This window comes from Gopherus flavomarginatus, chromosome 1 (genome assembly GCF_025201925.1).
Source record: "Gopherus flavomarginatus isolate rGopFla2 chromosome 1, rGopFla2.mat.asm, whole genome shotgun sequence".
In the NCBI taxonomy this organism is placed as follows: domain Eukaryota; kingdom Metazoa; phylum Chordata; order Testudines; family Testudinidae; genus Gopherus; species Gopherus flavomarginatus.
Genome location: NC_066617.1, coordinates 308,732,240 through 308,757,732, shown reverse-complemented (window position 1 = coordinate 308,757,732; position 25,493 = coordinate 308,732,240). Strand labels below are relative to the sequence as shown.

The following is a 25,493-nucleotide window of genomic DNA, read 5'->3' as shown; positions in this document are numbered from 1 at the left end:
TAATCAGTTAAATGTCAAAAATGACAGAAATGACAGCTAAGCTATCCTGTCTAGAAAATGAATGTGACAAGAAGTCCCTGAAGATAGCACCACATAGAACTGAGTTTGGTTTCTGTTAATCAGAAGAGATCAGAAAGCTAATTAAGAAAATGAAATGAGACAGGGAGTTAATTACATGGAAAAGTTGAGATGATTGCATTTGTTTGAGTGCAAATAGCACAAAAGTACTATATACTGCAATAAAAGGACTTTGGCAAGAACAACCCAGTTGCTTGAAATTCTTGGTTAAGGATGCAAATTGTTTCTCTCCTCTATCTGCCATTTAATTATGAATTAGTTGCTATGCCAGTGCCTGCCTGTAGCTCCTTGCTAAATCTTCATTACTTTAACTAATTTGGGACTCTGACTAAATCTGGATAATATTGTATGATATACTCTAGATGCTCCGCCATCACCTAAAATTTGAGTCATAGCAATACTATTAAAATCAAAACCATAACAATTCAAGGTATTCTCCTAGCCCTTTTTTCTTTTGGGGCTCATAGTTCACATGTACATTATTTTGATGTTCAAAAAGGGTAAAATTCACCCAGCTGCAAATAGCTCATGCACACCCTTCCACAGGTGAGCCTCATGAATGAGCTGTACTGGGGGTGGAGTAACAGAGGGACCTTTCCAGTCTGAACTCCTGCACAATGCAGGCCACAGAATCTCACCCCCCACTTGTGTAACAAGCCCCTAACCCCTAATCCTTGTGGCCTGCCCCTTAAATGAGGGCATTTTTCTACTTAAGAGTCTGATCCTACTCTGCTACATGCAGGTGAAGACCCTAAAATTATTGGCATATTTTGTAACAGGGAGAAAAGACTATACCTATCACCCCTGTTTTCATTTTTCAGTATTCAAATACAGATTTTTTTTTCTCATACATGTCTTGCTTTCTATGTTTAATGCAAATTTTCTGAACTATTAATGGCACCTTAGTAACCCTTTGGTTTTTGCTGCGATTAGTTGCTTGCGTCCCTGGCTAAGCAGTAGGAGTTATAGAGTCTGTGAGAGATAATGCTGCTTTTGAGTAGTGGTGATGCTGAAAATATGTTTGATTTTTTTCTGTTTATAAATTCTTTCATACATCCCTAACCTCTTCCAACAAGGATACCACCCATCTGGTAAGGTGGAACCTAGGAGACTATCTTACTTAAAGATACTGGTTAAAACTTGTTGTGTGTTACCTAGCCAGGACAGGAAAAATGTTTATTATAGGTACTGAAAGAAAGAGTTCAGTTTTACTTGCACAGATATGAACATTGGAATGAAAAGAGAACAATCAGTGATCAAATAGAAAAATAAAAAAGGGAAGAGAACATGGACTCTTTTAACAATCAACTAGGTGCATGAAAATAAACTCCAACAGCTGTTACATTAACCCTATGTTTTAAATTATTTTATTTCAGTCCAACTCTACGTACATGTTAAGAACTTTGTATTATAAATATATATTCTGCATCTTTAAGGTTTAGCAAAGGCAGTATACATAAAACTGTGCACCTTGAATGGTAATATAGTTTGTATATATCTTTAAAATAAAATTTTAAGCTAAGATATTACCACTTGAATGATGCATTAGTATTTATGAAGAACTTGCTTAAGTAATTATGAAAATGCTTTTGGTACACTTTGCTCAGCCATTCTAGATTTTGGAATGTGGATTTTTCTAATTTCTTACAAAATTATTAATGTTACAATAAATATTTGGCTGCTTACATGCTATATTTATCAACTAAAGTGTTACAGCATTGTAAATTTTACCCAGGAATGTTTGGAGTAGTGACAAAAACAAACCAATTTTAAAACTATATACCAATACATTTTTGCCTTTTTTTTTATGCCTAGCCTATTAAAAGTTAGAAGCAAACCAATCTGAATATTCTCAAATGATGCTGTTGGATGGACAAGACTGCAGATCTTTTTAAAAATTAATTAAAATCTAGATTTACTTAGCTTGTCTTGCATTAGTTTTACTTCCATACTTTTCACCATTGTAATGCTACAAATTGTGACACAACTTCTGTGGCAAAATAAATTTAGGGTAGAAATCGTGAGATTCAATTTTAACTGCTAAAGGAAAAGAAAGGAATTCAAGTTTACTTTCCATCAACCACATTTCAGCTTCTTTTTTTTTCTGGGCTCAATTTATGACCTATATAGTTGTGATCAGTCAGGCTGGCTAAGTAACGGACAAGTTCTCTGAATAATTTTTCAGTTTTGTCCTTGTGTGTTTCCAGGCTTTTTAGCTTGTTTTTCATTAGATCAAAACAGGTTACCGTTGAGACTGACAGTAGTATGATCCTCTTGTAATCTATCAAATTATTCCAAGCCATCCCTCAGTTGCTTTTGTATGTCTAATGCCTGTGTAGAATTCTTGATATGCTTTGAGCAAAGTCCTCCTTGTCCTCTGTGCAAATGTCAATATATTTATTGTTGTTGGATGCAAGTGTAGAGATGCACAGTCTTCTGGAGAATTCCATTAAGCCTTCTTGGGAAGCTTTCAATTAACATAGGGTTGATTCTGATTGTAGAAAAATGTTGAAGAGATAGTGAAGGTGTTGAACAGAGGCTTAAATTATTGTTCATGCTATATTTCAGTGTTATTGATCTGAATAATTTTCGCTTGCTCTGAAATTCTGCTATTCCACTTCTATAGACAAAAGCTTCATTCAATGGAGAATCTGAAGAAATCTATTTTGTGTTGATTATAGGAAGAGCCTGTCTCTATCTTGCCACTTTACAACTTTGGATAATGTTTACACATTTGACTTTAGAGGAAGTATATATTATTATTATTACTTCAGTTCATTTACTCGTTTCCCACTAAAGAATCATCCATTTGCAGTATTGCTTAGCACCTTTCCCATTGTAATTACAGCAAATGTGAAACAACCACCTGGTAAATTCAGTGCTTTTGAAGACTCAAAAATAAGATGAGTTAACCAGTTTTATTTAGAATCATTTTATCAGATGCCTTCCTCATCTTTCAGGTATTTATGATTACTAATATAGTCTCATAAACTAAGCAACCCAACAGGACACAGCTCCATACCCTCTTTTATTTTCAACATCCAATGACAGTTGACTCCATTCACTAGCTTTACAATTGCCGGTACATGCATTTTGTCACAATGTAATTTTGCTCCAGGGCTGCTGTTTACCTCACAGCAGGATTTGCAGATTCTTGTAGTTGTCTTACTTTGTATTGGTCATTTGGCGATGCACAAAATTGTGTGATTATAGGAAAGACTGTAAAATATTTTTTGGGGGGATTTTTGAATTTAGGAATTCATGGCTTTAAAGTTAACATTATTTTTTAAGGTGTGGAATGAACTATAATAAGCAATATTCATAACATATTTACTCTATAAGCCATTACCAGCCAAATAACATTTTATTAAAAGTTTTTGTTTTCAGACAACAAATCAGCCTATTTTAACTGCTGAATTTTTAGAGCGTGTATCCCCCAGGGCAAGTATCCAGGTAACCATGCTGTCATTGCTTCTGGGCACAGGTGGGTGGTTGGAAGGAAAGAGCTTGTTTCTATCTGATGAGCAGAATAGTCCCTGGCTACAGCTACAATAAACCTAGAGAGAAACATTTCACAATTTCCACTCTCCCTTTTAACAAGAACAAATATTCAAAATCAGGATTATCAAGGTGATTTGTTGCATAATTTCAAAACCTGTTGATTGATATTTTATTTTGAACATATGAACAAATATTACAATGAGCCTTGGTTGGAGGCTGAGAAACCACAACAATCTCTGTATGTTTATTATATAACTAAGAAGACAGTTTCATGCCAACATTTTAAAAAAGATCTTCAGAGAGAGATTTCAGACTTTTTCTGTCCCGCTCTCCTCCCCCATTTATTTTTGTCAGAGTTGGGTTGGTTTGGTTTTTTTTGGTTTTTTTTTGGGGAAACTAAAATACATATCCTGATGCAGAGAAAACTGAAAGAGTGGATGTTTTTCACTGTATCTGATTTATTGAAAAGACTCTAGTTGTGAGTCATCAGAATGCATAAAATTTTTTTTTCAAAGGCAGATTTATAGCTGTTTTGCTTTCGGGAGCAACTTTCGTTGGATATAATGTTAATACTACTTTCCATGAGTTCTCTAGAGGTAGATAAATGCTATGTGCATATTTCATAGGATTTTGGAGAGCGATTTCTAATATTTCATAGCTGTGCTGTAGATATCCATAGAGAGCATGATCAGATGAACATCATAGTGATAAAATTAACACCTACATATTATAGTGATGGGTGCATTATAAATAATTTTCATGGATGGTAAAAGAAATTGACTATAGACAGAATAATTTAAAAATAAATAAAATTGTAATAAATGATAAGCAAAAGAAGACATAGCAATAATATTTGGAAAGATATTATATACAGAGAATATATTTTTAAGGCAAAATCTTAAATAATTTGTCATGGCCAGGAGAATGGGTTATAAACAAAGTTTTAATTAATTGTTAAAATTTGGTCCTTCGGACTCATTTTCAACTAAAAAAAAAAAGTTAATGTAGCAAAATATGTTTCTTACATATTAAAATTCTGACCACACTATACATAATTTACTCAATAAAGAACATTTCCTTCAGGTTAGTGAGAGAGACTTTGCACTGGTGTTGGTAGGATATAAATTCTGTAAATCTACATCCACAGTATGTATGTCTTAACTAAGGCAAAAAGATACTATGGATACTCAAAATATTTTGAAACTATAATGAGCAGTTTGTGTATTTTCCCCTGGCTAGTAAAACTCAGTCATAAAGTCTTTATAGCTTTATAGTATGCAAATCTTACTAAGTTGGGAAATTAGTAGTTTGTTGAAGTTGTTCTGGCTTTTCCACATTCCCTGTTTACACAAAGTAGGAGTGTTTTGCTCATGCAAGCTCTTGGCTTGACAACTTTGGAGACTAAAGTTTTTTATTAAGCCATTTGGAGCATTTTATTGACTTGATTGATGATCTCCCTAAACAAGAATGTCAAAGTAACTTTCATTTGATACAAGAATTGTATAGTTGGGGATGGAGGGTAGGAGATAGGACATTTTATGCTACATGTTTGAAATAGTGGTGTGACAAAGATGTTGTTTTAAAAACATTTTTTGCTCTGAGTCAACAGAATAAAACTAATTTTGAAATCTTTTGCTTTTGGAAGGAATTAATTTATGTCCACCCAGAGATTCATTTTAAGGGAAAATAACATGAGGGATGCTTGTTATTTGCTAGTTGCATTCCAGATTCCTCAGATGTTTATCTTGAAGCTAGATATTCAATCAGAAGTTTCTGTAGAATTTATTTGCAGGTGCAAGAGAAGGTACATACCAGGATATTCAGGTTGCCTTCTCTTCTAAGTCACTGGCTTGAATCCAGTTTATAGAGGATAGTATTCAGGAGTCCTGAATCTGATGATTCTTTAACTTTTGTGAAATGAGCCTATGGTCTCTATCCATTTGCTAGTGGACACATATCACAAAATCATTGTCACAATTGACTCCGCTATTTGCTGTCTTATCAGAAAAGCCAAAGATTTAAACAGAAATGCTCTTCCACACTGTCTTTAGAAGTGCCTCTGCCAAAACAGGTTTTAGACATGCTATTTTACTAGTGATATGAGAAGCTTGCCTGTGCTGTATCTCTGCTGTGCATAAACAGAACTAAGGTAAGGGGTTCAAAGTCTTCTGGAATGCCCTCTACATCTTGTGAGGGATCTGCATTTGATTGTCATATCCACAGTGCTACACACCGGTGTGTGGATGCATCTCACTTGGTTTTGGTCTATTCTCTCTCCCTGTCTTATCTTTCTTTGTTCTTTTTTTCCTTTTCATCTCAGTTCTCTGTGGTTTTGTGAGTTTTTCTTTCCATTTTTCATTCATAGATTCATAGACTTAAGGTCAGAAGGGACTATTATGGTCATCTAGTCTGACCTCCTGCACAACGCAGGCCACAGAATCTCACCCACCCACTCCTGTAACAAACCCCCTAACCTATGTCTGACTTATTGAAGTCTTCAAATAGTGGTTTAAAGACCTCAAAGTGCAGAGAATCTTCCAGCAAGTGACCCGTGCCCCATGCTGCAGAGGAAGGTGAAAAACCTCCAGGGCCTCTGCCAATCTGCCCTGGAGGAGAATTCCTTCTTGACCCCAAATATGGCGATCAGTTAAACCCTGAGTATGTGGGCAAGACTCACCAGCCAGCACCCGGGAAAGAATTCTCTGTAGCAACTCAGATCCAACCCCATCTAACATCCCATCACAGACCATTGGGTATATTTACCTGCTAATAATCAAAGATGAATTAATTGCCAAAATTAGGCTATCCCATCATACCATCCTCTCCATAAACTTATCAAGCTTAGTCTTGAAGCCAGATATGTCTTTTGCTCCCACTACTCCACTTGGAAGGCTGTTCCAGAACTTCACTCCTCTGATGGTTAGAAACCTTTGTCTAATTTCGAGTCTAAACTTCCTAGTGTCCAGTTTATATCCTTTTGTTCTTGTGTCCACATTGGTACTAAGCTTAAATAATTCCTCTCCCTCCCTGATATTTATCCCTCTGATATACTTATTAAGATCAATCATATCTCCCCTCAGCCTTCTTTTGGTTAGGCTAAACAAGCCAAGCTCTTTGAGTGTCCTTTCATAAGACAGGTTTTCCATTCCTCGGATCATCCTAGTAGCCCGTCTCTTAACCTGTTCCAGTTTGCATTCATTCTTCTTAAATATGGGAGACCAGAACTGCACACAATATTCCAGATGAGGTCTCACCAGTGCCTTGTGTAACAGTACTAACGCCTCCTTATCTTTACTGGAAATACCTTGCCTAATGCATCCTAAAACTGCATTAGCTTTTTTAACTGCCGTATCACATTGGCAGCTCATTGTCATCCTGTGATCAACCAATAACCATTCTTATTTTTGTTCTTTGTGCTTCTTCCTCCTCATAACTTTTTCCTAGTTTTCTTCATCTGAGTCTTTCTGACCCAGTTCTTGGTCTCCCCCCGTTTCTTCCAGCTGCTGATTCTTCTGGTTTTTAGTTTTCCCTACTTTTCCTCCTAGTTGTTTCCTTATTTTCCCTCCCTCTTTTTTCTCAGTTCACTTTGCCTGCTATCCTCATCCTTTCACTCCAGCTCCCAGCCCTTGCTTTGCTCCTCCTTTATTTCTCTCTCTTAACATTGCTAGGAGGACATGAGGTGCTCCTGTAAGTGTTTAGAAGAGACATGCTGGGAAGGGACTTTGGTCATTTTTCCTTTGCAGCTATGTCGTTATGTAAAAGTGCTTTAAGGAAACTTCTGCAAGGTACCTTAATGTAGGTGTTTTAATGGAGTTACATTGGTGTAAAACTCTTTGGTGTGGTGCCTTAAGAGGTTGCCTATGCCTAATTCAAGCCCCATTGCTACTTTCTAAATGTGTGATAAGCCACCCCATTGTGTAAATCAGTTATTTGTAAATAGTCTAGTATTAGAATTCAGGAATCTTCTACAGCAGTGTTTCCCAAACTTGGGACACTGTTTGTGTAGGGAAAGCCCTTGGTAGGCCGGGCCAGTTTGTTTACCTGCCCCGTTCGCAGGTTTGGCCGACTGTGGCTTCCACTGGCCGTGGGTCGCTGCTCCAGGCCAATGGGAGCTGCTGGAAGCGGCGGCCAGCACATCCCTTGGCCCGTGCCGCTTCCCGCAGCCCCCACTGGCCTGGAGCAGTGAACCGCGGCCAGTCAGAGCCGTGATCGGCCAAACTTGCAGACGGGGCAGGTAAACAAACTGGCCTGGCCCACCAGTGGCTTTCCCTACACAAGCGGCGTCCCAAGTTTAGAAAACACTGTTCTACAGGATGGTAATTGTGAATATTTGGGTAGGTAGTACTGTAAGTTTATAGGGACTAAGATGATGGGAAATGAGGAGGTTGCATGTAATTACTGGCACTAGGGCTCAGTTTTGACCACTGGCTCAAATTATGCACTGTAAATCAACACCCAGTGATAATCCCCCAGACTAAACTACGATGAAATCTAGATAAGAGAAGATCATTATGAGGCAGCCTTCCATTTCAGAAAAAGCTCCAAAACATCCCCAAATATTTTGAATATTATTTTGCTCTACATTTAATAGCAGCCTATTTCAGTTAACTAACAGTTTTTTTTAAAGTAACTTGTTATCGTTTTAAAGTAATACTGGACTTGATTTATCCTGGCAGTACTTCAGTTTTACTGTGGGATAAACAAAGAATCTTCAGTTTTAATGGAGTTATCTTGGTATAAAACTGGAGCAGCACTGATTCAGTTTGTAAACTTCTGTAGGATTATTATAAACATAATACTGAACTTTTCTGCCCTTTTTTTTTTAACTTTTAAATTCCTTTGTTCCAGAATTGTTGAATGTGCTAAAAGTAAATGAAAAATATACAGGAAAAAGTAAAAAACCATAAAGAAAAAGAAGTAAATATTCATTGGCACGTGTGAATACCTAATATCTAATATTCACTATGTATATTTAAAAAATAAATGCCAGCAAAAGGATTTTACATCTTACTACACTGATACAAAGGCACTCAAAATATCTTTAAGTAACTGATTTTGTTGGTACCTTGAGTAGTTGCTTAAGATATATTTCACTGAAGCAACATTTCACTGCCCAGCTCAGTAGACAGGCCTGCTAGGTGTGGTTCTCTGTCCCCTTCTATGGGCAGCTAACCCAGCTAGAGATTAATGAGTCTGCCAGAGCCTTAGCTAAGAGCCACGTGGCTTTTAGCTTATGCAGTAGAGGCTCATACTTCAGAGTTCCCAGGTTTGATCCCGCCCAGCGACGACCGGGGTCTGTCAGCATTACAGTAAGAGGCGGTTTGAGGCTTGTCGCTGTGTTCTTGATTGTGCTTATGTGTTTTAAAGGGCCTGAACCTACCACCCTTGTGCATACAAAGTAGCCACTTACTACACTGATTTCAGTGGGACTACTTGCATTCAGTGAGGTACCACCCAATGTGAGTGTCAGAATTGTGTCTTTCCTTCACTTGACTCAGTAAAGGAATGCTTTGTGAACACGGAACAAGTTAACTATATTTGGAGTTTTTATTGTTTTAACTTTTAATATTTAGTTTTACATTCTGTGCCTGAAATAATATCAGATTTTTAACAAAAACATATTGCACAAAAAATGTCCAGTGTTTGTTTTGATGCTGTTTTGTTTCCTGGATTAAATAGTTTTTTAGATAAACACCTACGATAACTAATTCTTTCTACGGAAAAATGTGTTCAATTTAATTGTTATGTAAGGGTAAGATCCTCCAAATGCTTCCTAATGGAAGTAGTACTTACTACCATGCTAAGTCCCACTGTCTCAGTTTACTTAAGCATTGATGTGTGCAGGATTAAGACCTCATTTTTAGTTGGATTTCATGTGCTATATTATGCTGTATATGTCACTTAATGTTGTTGTTTTTGTTGAAAAAGTGTGCAGTCCGTGCAGCTACAGAAGGCAGAATCCTTGTGTTGGAGGGTTTGGAGAAGGCAGAGCGGAACGTCTTGCCTGTGTTAAACAATTTGTTGGAAAACAGAGAAATGCAGCTTGAAGATGGGCGCTTTCTTATGTCTGCAGAACGTTATGACAAGCTGCTGCAGGTACAGGAAAGCATTATGTTGTTTTGAATTTTTGTCTGTTTTTGACAGGGAAGTGACTCTGTTAACAATGTAAGAGCTGTCCTTAGATAAACAGAGTACAACCAATGGACGTGTTTCCACCTGTGTGAGGATGTGACTGAAGGTGATAGCCGGCTAAGTGATGGTCATGGGTGAAATCAGCCACTCTGTCATTTAACAATAATTTTAAAAAATGTCTCCTGAATGTCCTTTATTCTCAGAGAGAGAGACTGGTTACTAATTCTGAAGTGAATTCTACTTACTTCTAGCAAATGCATGCTATTCTGATTCACGAAGAAAAACATTTAGAAAGCCCTCTAAAAATCAATGAATGTCTGAAAACGAATGATTATGGGATCATTTCTCCTTCACTCAGAGGTGAAAGTAAGCTGATATGGGCCGGTACAGCGTACCAATAAGGAAGTGGCCACTGTTATGGGCTGGTACCCAGCTGACATTAAAGCGCTGCTGTGTCAGGGCTTTAAGCACTGTACTGGCAGGGCTGCAGATCGGGGGGGGGGGCGGGTGGCAAAAGAAGCAACAGCCCCGAGGCACCCTTTCAATTGGCATCTGAGCCCCGGGTGGCACAGACTGGGCAGCACTGAAGGGCTGGCTGGGGGAATCTGGCCCCAGCCCCGCCCCTTCCAGGGGCCCAGAGCCACCCCCCGGCCCCCTCACCTTGTCCAGTACTCTGGCTGCCCTGCATACTGGTAAACCCTTTAAGTTACTTTCACCTCTGCCTTCACTCATCCTATAATTTGCAAAAATATGTGCAAAAGGCCAATGTAAATTACAGGGAGATTATTGGAAATCGATCCCTGGAATAGGAAATGGGATTTTATCATTTCCAACTGATGACTTTGACCTTTGGTACATTTTTCCAAGTTTTATGAGACAAAATTAAGTTTGACCAGGTTGTTTGCCAGTCATCTGTACTCTACTTCCGTGCCCATGGTTTCCTGTCCCATACCTGTCAGTTTCCTACCATCCACCTGACTCTTACCTATCCATATTTCTTCATATTATATTTACCCCCATCTGCCAGATGAGCAGTAGCTTGTCAGTTTATAATCATTTTAAAATAAATTTAGACTTTGCTCTGCATATTTCTGAAACACCTTTGTTTGAATATGGCCAGTCTGTAACTTCAAGGGACAGAAAAGCTGAGGTGGGAAATGCAAACAAAACATTGTAGCTTCTCACGTAGAGGTGCACACACCTCTGTACGAAGTGTGTTTCTACTAGGCCTAATGTACAGGGGGTTAGAACTGGGGCTTTCATCTACCAGGTTCAGAAACCCCAGCAAACAAGAAATAGCTTAACCTTGCTTTAAGCAAAGGGGGGGAAAAATACAATCCTTCATTTCAAGTCTCATAAGTAGTGTGTATAGTTCATTGGCTTCTCAATTATTCATTGCTTCCTGTCCCTGTAGCATGGCTTAACTGGGCAAGTATTCTGTTCTTTCTTTTCCCCTCAGCATTTCAACTGCTCCTTTTTCTAACCCTGTCTTAGTGTGGAATATCAATTATTATGAGCTAATACCAGTTAGAAAAGTTAACTTCAGATCAATTTGAAAACATGGCTTTGAATGTCCTTATTCTAATCTTTACTAAACTTCCCATAAAACTTCAGTGCTGAGATGGAACCTCATCAGGCTCAGCCTACATGAGTCCGTAGGAAGGAAAATCGCAAATAGAGCTCTGCGAATAACTGATTTTTCAGTTCGCTGGCCAAACCAAAAAGTTGAAAAGAATAATTTCGGATCAATCTGAACCAAAAAATTTTTGGTCCTTTCAGCAAAACAGGAAAAAAAATTCAGGTCTAGCAAAAGATTCTGTTGCAACAAAATGTATAATTTAGATTTGGGATGTTTTTAACTGCCTTTTTAAATAAAAGGAAAGGCACTTTGGGAACATTCACAAAACCATGACAGATGAAGAAATAGTGTCTTTGCCCTGATACTATATAGTCCTATAGTTAGAGCATTCACCTGGGATGTGGGAAACCGAGGTTCAAGTCCTCACTCTGTCTGATTCAGAGCAGCATCTTTAACTTGGGTCCTTCCATTTTGCGGGTGAGTGTCCTAACCACCAGGCTATAGGGTATTCCAGGGTGAGTCTTGCCTAGTTTCTTCTGTTGAAGCTGTTTCACTTTGTATTAAATATTCATAGGACCAGAGAGAGAGAGAATGGTGGTTAGGGGACTCACCTGGGAGGGGGAGTCCTGGGTTCCAGTCCCTGCTCTAATGACTATTTAAATATTTTACACAAAGTGGAACAGCTTCAGTAGGAGAGATTGAGAGAGGCCTATTCCAGAATACCATATATGGTTATGGTATTCATCAGGGACCGGGGAGATCTAAGTTCAGGTCCCTGTTCTGAATCATGCAGAGCAGGGACTTGAATCCCATCTTTAGCATTCCAGGTGACTGCTCTAACCACGAGGCAATATGGCATAAGGGGGCCACCACCCCAAACTCCTTCTCCTTCCGTTTCATGAAACTACCTTGAAAATATTTTGGCAGAAACTATTTGGCAGATTTGTGGTGAATTCATGAATAGTTTCAGTTGATCTGAAACTGCATTTTTCAACAAATAAACTTTGTCCAAAATTTTTGCATCCTACTCCAACTTAAATACACCCACACTCCTACATATTATTGCACAACATTGCCCATTGAGCCATTAAATACTGTAACTCATTTCTGAAACATTTGTGGTTGGTGGTTATGCCTTTTTTTGCTTTTAGAGTAATTCTGATCCATTCCAGTCTGTCTCGGTGAGGAGAGGTAACTTATGAAAATGTAATTAACATATTGAAGTACAAAATTAGGTTATTTATCATAGCTACATTTAAGGAGGAGACATGAAAACTGACCTTAAATTCAAATAGGAATTGATTGAGATTGTGCAGTACGTTTTTTGTACCTTGCTAATGATAAAATGGGTCTAAATTGGCCCCTTAGGTATACTGCTAATGTTATTTGATTTGAATAAATCTCCTACAGTGATACTGAATCTAATATTGTTGTTTTATTGTTTGGGGAATATTGTGTTACATAAGTTATGGCTCGTTTTCTGTTCTTCTATGTGAATCATTATTCTGGGATTGGCTCTGCACAAAGTAGTCATGTACAATTTCAAGCAAGAGTTGATTGTAATGTGGGAAGACTGCAGAACCGTGTTCTTTGTCCGAAATGAGTCTTTTCCTGGCAGCGTGATTGAAATATACAATATAAAATAGATATTCTCTTCAGAAAAGAGTACAGTAATAAACCTGTATTGTTATTACTTGTGGTAGAGCATATTATATACAAACAAAATGTTCTCTTATTCAGAGGAGCATCCCTTCATTATAGTTTAAAAAACCTTGCTAAAGTTAGACTTTTAATTCTATAGAAGAAAATACATAACACAGTTTCATTGTTTTTTCTCTTCTTTAGATAGAGAAAGATATTTGTAACTCTAATTCATAACTTCCAAACTTTGAGCATCTGTGGAAATCCATCATTAGCTTGCCTGAAGGCTAAACTCAGTGAAGCATTTTTTAGCCACCCTTACCTTAGAAAACCTCGATATATGATCTACAAATTGAATACCTTAAATCAAGATGGAACATTTCATTCTGGCCCCTCTGTGTTAAAGACGAGGGACGCAGAAGACCAAATTTAACTGGAAGACCACCCTTTTAATCCCTCCTTTATACGTTTTCAGTCTGTAGCTCAGGTGTCAGGGCCTTCATTAAAAGATATCATTGCATTCTAATTATTACCTTATTTTAATTGATCCAGGAACATACTAAAACTGAGTTAGATGGATGGAAAATTGTTCGAGTAAGTGAAGATTTTCGTGTGATAGCACTGGGCCTGCCAGTACCTAGATATTCTGGTAACCCATTGGACCCTCCTCTTCGTTCTAGATTTCAAGCAAGAGATGTTTATCATCTGCCCTTTAAGGTAAGTGCCACTGTAGATCAATTAGAGCTTGTTTACAGAGCAGGACTAACTGACATTTTAATCTTGTATTTTACATATTATACAGTCAAAAATTAGTCACTGAACATGAATAAAATATGTTTACCCTTTTTTGGGATGGAGTCATATTGATGCCCAGTTAATTACTTACAAGAAAGAGAGAATCTCCAAAGGATAAGTTCATGGAGGATGGGTCCATCAATGACTATTAGCTAGGGTGGGCAGGACTGAAAACCATACTCTGAAGTGTCCGTAGCCTCTGTTTGCCAACAGAGGATGGATCACCTGTTCTGTTCATTCCCTCTGAAGCACCTGGCACTGGCCACTGTTGGAAGATAGGATGCTAGGATAGATGGATCATTGGTCTGACCCAGTATGGCTGTTCTAATGTTTTTATTTTGTAACTAAAATTAATTTCAATAAAACAATATAATCCTAAAACAAAGATATGCTAACTTTTTTTTCTTTTAGAAAATTAATTATGTGTGCCAAGACCAGACTCTTTGCTACAAAAGGCTCAGTGTCTAATTAGATGAGAAATAGAAAACATCTTGCACAATATGCACTGTGATCCACGGTATAACCCAGAAATTAATTTGATATCTGATGCTATGTTCTATTTTCAGGACCATCTTAAGCTATTATACTCAGTTGGATCAAATGTTTCTGCACAGAGGTAAATTTTCATAATTACAAAAAAGTAATGTTGAGCAGCTAAATGTTATGTCCTGTCAGGATTGTTTGCTATTTGTGTGCTGTATCCCTATCGACTGATCAGAACTGAGTGAATTTTTAGTAAATATGGGAATATGTTTAAACAGTTTTTCATATATAATTTCAGTTTTCGTATTGTGAGTCCTTAATTCTTTATAACTTTATTAGATAAAATTTACTTGTATTCAGAAGTTGCTTCAACATATTATGCTGTGTTTAGCTTCATAGGGCTTAAAATTTTAAAGTATGTTTTGCAAGTATAAAAGATTGCAATTTCTTGTTTTATTTTCCAGAATCTCTCAGCTCTTGTCTTTTGCTACAACTCTCTGCTCCCAGGAGTCTTCTACGTTGGGACTTCCAGATTTTCCTTTAGACAGTCTATCAGCTGCAGTTCAGATTCTGGTATGTGCATGTAACTGTGAAATGAAATTTTAGAAGTGAGGAATGTCCTCAGAAACAATTTGAACGGTTCATATCTTATTACAGTGTCTTTGGAACTACTAGATTAATAACACTAAAAAAAGGTCTCTCTCTCTTAATTGGATCTCTTTGGACACATCCTTAATTGGATCTCTTTGGGCACCATAATGTCTGCAGAGATCCAGATGTAAGATCAGGAGCTAAATTAGTATGAACCATGAGACAAGACAGATTTCAGCAGAGCTTCGTGTATCTTGGTATATTTAATAATTATTAGATTCAGTGAATTCATTAGGTGTTAACCAGTTAGGATTAGGATTAACCAGTTGATTTAGAATTGATTTAGGTGTGTTTATTTGGGAGGAAGGAATTTGTAACAATTTCTTTCAAAGAAACTGACTTATTGATACCACATAAAAACTATGAAGTGATAAGCACAGAAATTAGACCAATTTATAGAGTGCTTTAGGAAGGGAATATATGTTGGATTTTTAAATAAATTATAGCATTTTATTCTTCTAGATCTGTAGTGCAAATTATTTTTAAATGAATGTCAGACTGCTTCCGAAATAGTAGAAATAAAATGTTCCCTCAGCTATTTATCTGACCTGAGAGGTGAAGGAAAAATTTTATTTTACATTAAAAAATGTAGTGTGTTGTCATTGTGTGCCATTTTCTGGTCTATTTATAGCTTCCTAAACCAGATTTTCAACTTTGTCCATACTGGGGCCCTGTTCCCCTCTGGGACCTTGGGTTCCTTCCCTCATCTTGCTGGGACAATTAACCATTTAGCAATATGGAAAAGGCAAGATGGTTGCTTGCTCCCCACCTCCCAACACGTGTTTGCAAGCTCCTGCAGGGCCACGACTCCCAGACTAAAAACCCCTGTCTGAAACAGAAGGCTTTTTCTAGTGTGGAGTGATGAGGAGGCTCATCTCATCTGTGCCATTGTAATTATGTTCTCTTTGAGATATTTTTGGCAAAGTATATGGTATCCCTTACACAAAGAGTTTTTAAAATGCAATAATGCTAAGTGAATGTCTGATCACCTGAGCAGTACATTTTACCTAGATTGTGCTCAAATGGATGATGTTTACTACATCTGTTTATAATACGCCAGATTCAAGGAGCATTACTGAATAACAAAATGAGTTGAGTTGCACATTTCACAAAAATATTCTTGTGCCAGGATAGTTCACTGGTGTTTTGCCCAAATACATTGGGGATATGTGCAAACAAAAGGAACTAGAGAATTTTAAGTGAAAAATCTATTTTGTTTTATTTAGGGCTTGATTATGCAACCATTATTCACCTTGGTGAGCAGTTAAACAAGTAATTCTTTCAGTGCTTGCTCATGCCAATTCCAAGTAAATGTTCATGCACAGTCGTTGGAAGGCTTTTCCCTTAGCGGTACCCGTCGGGTTGGCTGTGGAGTCTCCTGGAGTCACGCCTTCATGGCAGTATACGTAGGTCCCTGCTGGCCTGCCATCTTTCCAGTTCCTTCTTACTGCCTGTGACGGTTGTTGGAGCTGCTTCTTCTCTCTTGCTATGGGAAGCGATCCTCTAGTGATCTTTCTCTTTGTACCTGTAAATAGTTAACTTAGTATTAATGTTTCAAATAGTTTTTATAGTTGGTTAGATAAGTTTCTATTAGGGTTTCCCACACTGCGTTCTTCTCCCCCTGGGAACTGTGGCATGCCTTGGTCTCAAAGGTTCAAACCATGCAGTCCTGCCAGAAGCCTTTTCCTGGGGAGATCCCCACGACTCTTGCTTAAAGTGCTTGGGAAAGGCTCTCCAGACTGACAGGTGCAAGATCTGCAAAGGCTTCTGCCCAAGATCCAAAAAGAAGAGAGACTTTAGGTTAAAACTACTCCTCATGGAGTCAGCTCTCTGTCCCCAGCCGGCACAGCCTGCGTCAGACCCGAAGTCCAGCACTTCGATGCGAAGTGCACCAACTTTGGTGAGAGAGATTGTGGTGCCGAAAAAGACCCTGGCACCGCTACTCCCTGACACCGAAGACCTCCACTGTGGCTACCCAGCACCGCTTGCACTCTCTAGTGACACACAAGAAGCAGGAGGCAAAACCGAGACTGCCTTGACAAGATAGTTATTGAATCTTTCCTGTGGTTTCAAGTGGTGTGTGCAGGAGTACCCTTCTCAAGACTCCAGTCCTTACTGTCTCTAGTCACAGATGCATTGGTAATGGGATGGGAGATGCATCTTGGAAGACTCAAGACTCAAGGTCTCTGTTCCCAGGCAGAATTTTCACTGCACATCAGTGTCAGCGAGCTAAGAGAAGTTCACCTTGCTTGCCAGACATTCCAAACCCATCTGGAGGGCAGATGTGTATCGGTATTGAGTGACAATACAACAGCAATACTCTATGTAAACATATAGGGTGATGCTCGCTCCTCTCCCCTATGCCAGGAAGCCTTCAGACTGTGGGACTTCTGCATTGCTTACTCAATACATCTAGAGGCATCGTACCTTCCAGGCTCTCAGAACCAGCTGGCCGATCATCTCAGTAGGGCCTTTCACGATCACAAGTGGTCACTCCGACCGGATGTCGTGATCAACATCTTCCAATGTTGGGGATTTCCCTGGATAGACTTGTTTGCAACAAGGCACAACAGGATTTGTCAGCAATTCTGTCCCTCCCTGAATCAAAGCCTGGGCTTGCTTGCAGATGCTTTTCTCCTCCCTTGGAAGGATCACCTGCTGTATTCATTCAAGCCCTTTCTGCTTGTACATATGGTCCTGCTAATGGTCAGAAGAGAGGGCGAATCAATGATCTTAATAGCATTAGCATGGCCATGTCAGCACTGGTTCAGCACACTCCTAGACCTGTCGGTGGACATGCCCATAACTCTGCCACTGATCCCAGACCTGATCGCACAGGACCACGGCCACCTCCAGCATCCCAATCTAGAGTCTCTCCACCTCATGGCATGGAAACTCTGTGGCTAAATCCCTTGGAGCTCACATGCTCTCACCCTGTTAGGATGGTTCTCCTTGGCAGCAGGAAACCATCCACTAGAGCCACTTATTTGGCTAAGCAGAAGAAATTATTTGATCATTACAGAAGGACACTCCACCTTTGCAGTCATCGATTCCCTTTATCCTGGACTATTTATTACACCTGAAACTGCAGGGCCTGTCAGTGTCGTCATTAAAGGTGCATCATCTCAGTTTTCCATTTGGGTTCGGCCGGCTGGTTGGTTTTTGCCAACCCCATAGTTTGCCGCTTCCTCAAAGGACTAGATAGACTGTACCCTCAAGTAAGACCACCTGTCCTCCCAGGTATCTCAACCTGGTACTCTCAAGACTGATGGGTCCTCTCTTTGAGCTCTCTTGTCTACCTTTCCTGGAAAGTAGTGTTCTTGGTGGCTATAACTTCAGCCAGGAGGGTGTCTGAGTTTAAGGCCTTAACTTCTGAGCCCCCATACATGGTCTTGTATAAGGACAGGGTGCAGTTGCAGCCACACCCAGCTTTTCTCCCAAAGGTAGTTTCACAATTCTACATGATCTAGGACATATTTCTTCCAGTATTGTTTCCTAAGTTGCATGCTAGCCACCAGGAGCGAATGCTTCACTCCCTGGCTGTCAGGTGAGCGTTAGCCTTTTACATCGAAAGAATGAAGCCTTTTTGGAAATCAGTGCAACTCTTAATTGCGGAGCAGATGAAGGGGCTTCCAGTGTCATCCCAAAGAATCTACTCCGGCAAGAAGGAACTGAAGAGGTGGTGGGTCGGCAGAGACCTATATACACCGCCACAAAGGTGCGACTCCAGGGGGCTCCACAACCAACCCAATGGGTACTGCTGCGGAAAAAACTTTGACGACTGTGAATGCGGTACACACACCTACTTGAAATGGACATGAGCAACATATCTCAAAGAACAACAGTTACAAGAAGGTAGGTAACCATTGTTTTCATTCATCTGTGAAAGGGTTGCACAATCTAACACTTAATTATATCGAATGCCAACTGTAGAGCAGGTAAATTGAGCAGTGATTGTGATTTGAATTTTCTGAAGTTTCTTTTTCTCCCATTGAAGAGTATACATACATAATACCTTTTGTGATTCCCAATGACAGTCATAGCTATGATCACATTTATTTCTTTTTACTTTACTACCATAACTCGGTTATTTATGGGCTGCCTAGTACCCCCCCCAAAAAGGGGGAAACACAGAGACATATTAGTTATTATTAATTTTAGACTGCTAATACAATTTATTCTTTCTGCAAATAATTGGAAGTAAAGTGTAGTAATTTTTGGTGACCTGTTATTAAGCTAAACAATATTAACTGAACTATTCAGTAATTTCTAGTAATTGAATTATGAAGTAAAATTTGTACAGTGTAATGGAATCAATATTCAATTATTATAAATTGTTTTGAATGACTAAACCATGCTGCAGATTTCTGTAATACAGGTATTTATTTATTACTTCTACGAAACTACCCATTGCATTGCATTTCTTTTCTCGGAGATATTTAAAAATATATGTAAGCATTATTTATAATATAGTGTGCCATACACAGAATGATTGAAGTAAGTGTAGAAGTCACAGTAAAACATGGCTTAATTTATAAATATCTTGTAGGGAGGGCGAAAGAACCTTTTTAGTCCCAAGTACCTAATAGCCAATATTGCCTGAACTTAGATGTCGTAGCTGAGTTTCCTCATTAAAAAAACTTGCTTTACTACAGTTATGGCTGCTGTTAGTTTTAGTTCCTTTTTGAGAAGTGATTGTAAAGTATACCCTTAAGGACCCCAAACCATTAGAATTTAACTATGTTAACATTTTGTAACCAGTAACTCTTCTTGAGAAGTCCTACCATCACTGTATACAAAGTTGTCTCTACACCCAAGAACAGCAGATTGCAGGTATCAGAAGTGATAGAAATGGGCCAGATCTCTCAGCTTGCACATGAAAATAGATCTAAATAGAAAACTGAAGATAAAAGAGAAGTATGAAGGGGCAAAGTGTCACATTGGTTTCAGCATTAAAATGTTTCTAAACTGCGTCCACTTTTAATAAATCTTTCTTGCATGTGAGTCTTCTCTGCCCTTTTTATAGTTTCACACTCCTATCTACTTCTATGGGAAAGTGTCTTTCTGCAGTTTAGTGGCCATCTCCAGTAATTTTTATTGATCTCTCTACAGTAGTTCTGCTGTTGGCTTGTATTCTGAATGATTATCCTCCCGTTGGCCTTCAACATGCTGCAGCCAAAATGTCTCTTCTTTTTCTGATGCTTTAATTGTTTCCCACCTTGTTTGAATCTCCCTACTTCCTGTGTTTCCACATAAAGTTCATACTCCTCACTGTCAAGACTGTGTTGCATGGCTCTTGTCTCCATTTTTGACTTTTTTTCTATTACACCTTTTTTTATGTTCTATTCTAGGCCAATCTTTGCCTCCTTTCACCCAATCTTTCACCTGCTCATATCTTCACTCCTTTCATGTTACCTCCGATACTTGCAACAGCCTCACTGTCTAGTGGGCCTCACCACATTGCTCTCTTCCTAAAAGTGCCTTTTGTCTTCCCTCTCACCATTTATGACTTAAGTAAAAAAGGAACAACCCCCCCAACCTAGTAAATATTTATATTCTATCAATTCTGTTGAAATTCTGTCCAATTCTGTTAAGATCCAATTACAAGATGCATGCCTAACCTCTACAATGTATATTGATGTAACTGAGGCATCTAGACCCTCCTTCTCACATTGTTTAACCTGGATTATAAACTCTTGGAAGCTGAGATTTGTCTTTTTAGCACCATTCACACTTATAGTGCAGCGGAAACAACAAAAACAAAATCTTTTCTGCTCACAGACTGTCCAAATGTACTGAATTTCTTGGTTACAGCACTTTTTAAAAAGCATACCAGATTTTGACCACTGGAAGTCTGCAGTGGAGGCCAGTATATGCAATAAAGCAACTGCAACATTCTTTACTTCTCCCTGATGTCTTCCAAGACCTCAAGGAAGTCAACTAGCGCAGAGCACCAGAAGAAAAGACAGCAGCTGTCATACCTTGAAACTACTCCGCCTCCTCTTCATGATGTTATTCAACAGCTGGTGGCTCATTCTTCAGTTCATATCGAGATTCTTTGGCTTCTGCAGTTTCAACAATTAATCCTTCCCTCCGCCATCAGAAAATAACGTGAGACCCAGTGGGAGTGGAGATGGGGAGGTAGGCGAGACAACTGTTGGGGAGGCATGAATGAAGTGTCCCTGGTTTTGTCTCAAAAGCTGAATGGTGCACTTGTTTGTTGTCATTCCTCTTTTGCAGTTGTCAGTATAATGGGTTCCAAGTTAATGGATAATGGAATTAATCTTTCCTGTATTTTTATTTCTAATTAGGATTCCTTCCCTATGATGTCAGTCCAGGATATAATCAAATGGCTTTACCCTTATCATGTTCTATTAGGAAAGGAAGGCAGGACTGCAGTAGAAGATGCGTTAAAAGTGAGTACTGTGCATTTTATATACAAAATCCCAGAGAGCAGTGAGTTGCTACAATAGCCCCACTAAATTATAATAAGACACCGAAGCAATGCTAATTATTTAAATAATATATGTTAATGCCGATATTAAAAAAGGTTTTGAACAATACTTTCATAAACCAACAGATTTCATTAGCTGATGAGTTTTATATCTTCTAGTGAATTTAGGCCACAATTCACAGGTTCTTAAACGCATGCATAACTTTAACAATGTAATAGTCCCATTGATACAATGTAACTACTCACATGTTTAAATTTAGACATGTGCTTAAGTGCCTTACTGAATCAGGGCTTAAGAGAGAAGATATTCATGAGGTAGATCTTTGTCACTAAAATGGAAAATAATAATTTTCTAAAATTCATAAATTTCTTATAAAATTAATTGTGATTAAATTATTTCACATGAAAAATATTGAGTGTGTCATGATAATTCTACTAGTTTGTTTGTCTTTATAGGCATTTGTGTCTGTTAAACCTTCAGTTAATCTATAGAGCTTTCTGAAATAACGCTGAACAAAAACCATCAAATGGAAAAAAAAAAAAAGAGAAAATGCTTATTTTATATCTCTTCTTTTCCCTGCCCACCTTCTCATCCCTCCAGCATTTTCATAGATTCATAGTCTTTTTCAGAGTCATTATTTCCAAATAGAATTTCCCATCTTGTAAGTATGCCCTACATTCTTTTTTACTTTACATTTGGCCATATTGAAAGGCTTATTGTTTGCTTGTACCTAGTTTATTAAGCAATCTAGGAGCTGTTGTCTTCATTATTTACCGCTCCCCCAATCTTTGTTTAATATACCAACTTTATCAGTAATGATTTTGTTTTCTTCTGGGTCATTGATAAAAATATTAAAGAGCATAGGGCTGAGAATCAATCCCTGCAAAACCCAGCTAGAAACATACCTGCTCAGTGATGTTTGTCATTGACTGTTACATTTTGATGACAGAAGTCAGTCATCCAGATTTTGATAAAGTTGCTGTGTGCCATGTTGATTTTTTATTGTTCTAGGTTTTAATCAAAATGTTGTGTGGTACCAGCAGAAATGCCGTACAGAAATCTAGATGTATTTCATCAGCACGGTTACCTTTATCACTCAAACTTGTACTTTCATCAGAGAGTATCAAGTTTGTTTGACAAGATCTATTTTCCATAAACACATGTGGTTAGCATTAATTATATTACCCTTCTTTAATTCTTTATTAATTGAGTTCTGTATCAGGTGTTTCATTATTTTGCCCAGGTTCAGTGTCAGGCTGACAGGCGTATAATTACCTGGATCATTCCATTTGCCCTTTTTGGCACAACGTATTTCCAGTCACCTGGAACCTCCCCAGTTTTTCAAGATCTGTTTAAATCAATATTAACTGTTCAGAGAGGTCCTTGGAGAGGTCTTTAAAAACCTTTGGGTATAAGTAATGTGTACCTCTTGTCTTTAAATGTCTAAATTTAGTAGTGGGTGTTTAATATCCTGCTTAGTTAATGCTGGAATGGAAAGTATTTCATCATAGGATATGCATACATCATCTGGCTTTTTCCCACATATGAAACAGAAATATTTATTGAACACTTCTGCCTTTTCTGCATTATTATTGACCATTTTACCCTTTCCATCTCATAATAGACCAGGGATAGGCAACCTATGGCACGTGTGCTGAAGACGGCACTCAAGCTCATTTTCAGTGGCACTCACACTGCCCAGGTCCTGGCCACGTGTCCGAGGGGCTCTGCATTTTAATTTAATTTTAAATGAAGCTTCTTAAACATTTTTAAAACCTTATTTACTTTACGTACAATAATAGTTTAGTTATATATTATAGACTTATAGAAAGAGACCTTCTAAAAACGATAAAATGTATTACCAACACGCGAAACATTAAATTAGGGTGAATAAATGAAGATTCAGCACACCACTTCTGAAAGGTTGCCGACAACTGTAATAGACTAATACCATTAGGGTACTTTTGCCCTGATACACTAAAAACATTTCTTATTGTCCTTAACTCTGTTAGTTGTAGATCTTTCCTTGTGTCCTTCTGCTTCCTTTATCAATATCTACAATTTCTAGCTTTAATTTATATTCATTGCTATCAACGTCTCCTTTCTTCCACTTTTTAAATTGATTTATTGCTTCTTTCACTTCCCTAAGCCAGTCTGGTTTTTAACCTGTGTAGTGTTCTTCCTCAGTTGTGTTTTTTTGGAAATTCAGTAAAATGCATTTTAACATTTCTCAACTAACAGTTATATTTTTTCTGTTTAAATTCTCTCAGCTGATTTGGCTCATGATTGGTTTCAGCTTTGTGAAACTGGTCCTTTTAAAAGTGCCCCATATAGATATTACTGGTTGGAACTTTATTGTGTTTGCACATAACGAATATAATAAAATCATGATCACTTGCACCAAAGCAGCCATTAACTTTTAATTCTAAGATGATTTCCTCTTTATCTGTCAAGATGAGGTCTAATATAGAATTCCTTTTATATTAGCTGCAGTGCTTTGTGAGTTAGGTAATTGTCATTTGTACTCCTTAAAAAGTCCAAAGACATTTTACTATTAGCGGCTTGAGACTTCCTGTTGAACTGGGCAGGAAATGGTTTTTTTCTGTTTCTAATTGGGACAAAAAGTCAATCTTGGAAATTTTTGTGAACTGAAAAATCCAGGAAAAAATAATTAATTCAGATCAATCAGAATGTTTCAGTTTTGGCCATTTTTATTTTTTATTATAATTAGCTTAGATTTTGATACAGAAATTCATTTTGAACTGGAAGACTGGAATTTTTCATGTATAAAATGTCAAAACATTCTAAAACTATTTTCAACATTTTTTCGAGTCAAGAAATTCATTGAAACTGACCATTTACCGTGAAAAGTTTTGGTTTCTATTAACCTATTCGCTGATGAAAAGAAATTTCATTGAAAAATTCACTACCAGCTCTAACCTCCAGCATTGTTACTCAGATTGAAGTCACACACGATAATGCTTTTTTCCCCCCTTACACGTTATATAAGTAGGTCCTTAAGGAGTCTGATCTGGTGGTGTGTACTCATTTTGAGCTTTATCTGTTACATAGTATTCTCTTTAATTTCAATTAATTTTTTGAGTAATAATTGAAACTTTAAAATATTCATGGGCAGTCCTTTCTTTATGTTGTGATTTTTTAATTTATGCTGTTGGCACCCAGAGCATTAGAAAGCAATCTATAGTTGTATTTGAGAAATATGAAGAAATAAAACATTTCCTTCCCTTGTTATAATTGCACCTGGAAATGATGCTGTAATTATAAGAGTCTGTCAGCATTGCATGTGGAAATAGCTTTGGACCTGATCCAAAGTCTGTTGAACTCAATAGGAGTCTTTTTGTTTACTTCAGTTAACTTTGGATCAGGGTCTCTAACTTGCCAATTAAAATCTTAGTTCAAGATGAAACTCAGAATGCACATTCTCAGCTTTTTTCTGTTCTTCTTCCAATGTTTAGTGGTGGGTGAAATTGGTTCATCTGTTAAAATAAAAATAGAGTTTTTGGCAGTTTTGCACTAAAGTACACTTATGCTTTTTAAAAAAAGTTCACGTTTAAACATGAAAAATTTGTAGCCTTTTAGTCCAGAATGTGAATCTGAGAGTGAAGAGCCAAAGTATGTCTGATTATGTTACAAAAAATAATTGTGTTTCTAACCTTAATTTGCCATGCTATGGTATCTTGTACAAATAAAGAGACATACATTTTATTCTTTGAAACACACTTTTAATAAAAGCAATCGAATGTGCCTAAAATAACATGACGCTTACTTTAATGTTTTCAAGAGACAAGGTGAGTGAGATAATATCTTTTACTGTATCAACTTCTATTAGTGAGAGAGTCAAGCTTACACAGACCTCGAAAGCTTGTCTCTCTCTCCATGGAAGTTGGTCCAATAAAAGATATTACACCACATGGCTACAACAGCACTGCATCAAATGTTTTAATCACAGCCGCAATCTTCGTCATTATCTGAATTACCAGATAAGTATTTATCATGATATTTGAACTCTGAACCTTCATAACCTAATTGCTACAGAATGTCCTTTCACCTGCATGGAACATGAGGCTATGGCCAAGATGGCCAGCCAAATTTAAGATGCTTTGGAACCAATTTTTTAAAAATGAGTTAGGGTCCTTTTTGCTTCTTGATTATGTAGA

At 37.8% G+C, this 25,493-nt stretch overlaps 1 protein-coding gene across 7 annotated transcripts in view; it reads left to right on the top strand.

The window, feature by feature from the left end:
- VWA8 (von Willebrand factor A domain containing 8) overlaps positions 1-25,493 on the top strand; it is a 274,959-nt gene that overhangs the window by 47,247 nt on the left and 202,219 nt on the right. For all 7 annotated transcript variants that reach the window (XM_050946839.1, XM_050946858.1, XM_050946824.1 and 4 more), the window contains 5 exons: positions 9,508-9,675; positions 13,484-13,648; positions 14,293-14,342; positions 14,674-14,782; positions 21,172-21,276. In XM_050946839.1, the coding sequence (XP_050802796.1) occupies positions 9,508-9,675; positions 13,484-13,648; positions 14,293-14,342; positions 14,674-14,782; positions 21,172-21,276 (597 nt within the window). The remainder of the gene's footprint in view (positions 1-9,507; positions 9,676-13,483; positions 13,649-14,292; positions 14,343-14,673; positions 14,783-21,171; positions 21,277-25,493) is intronic.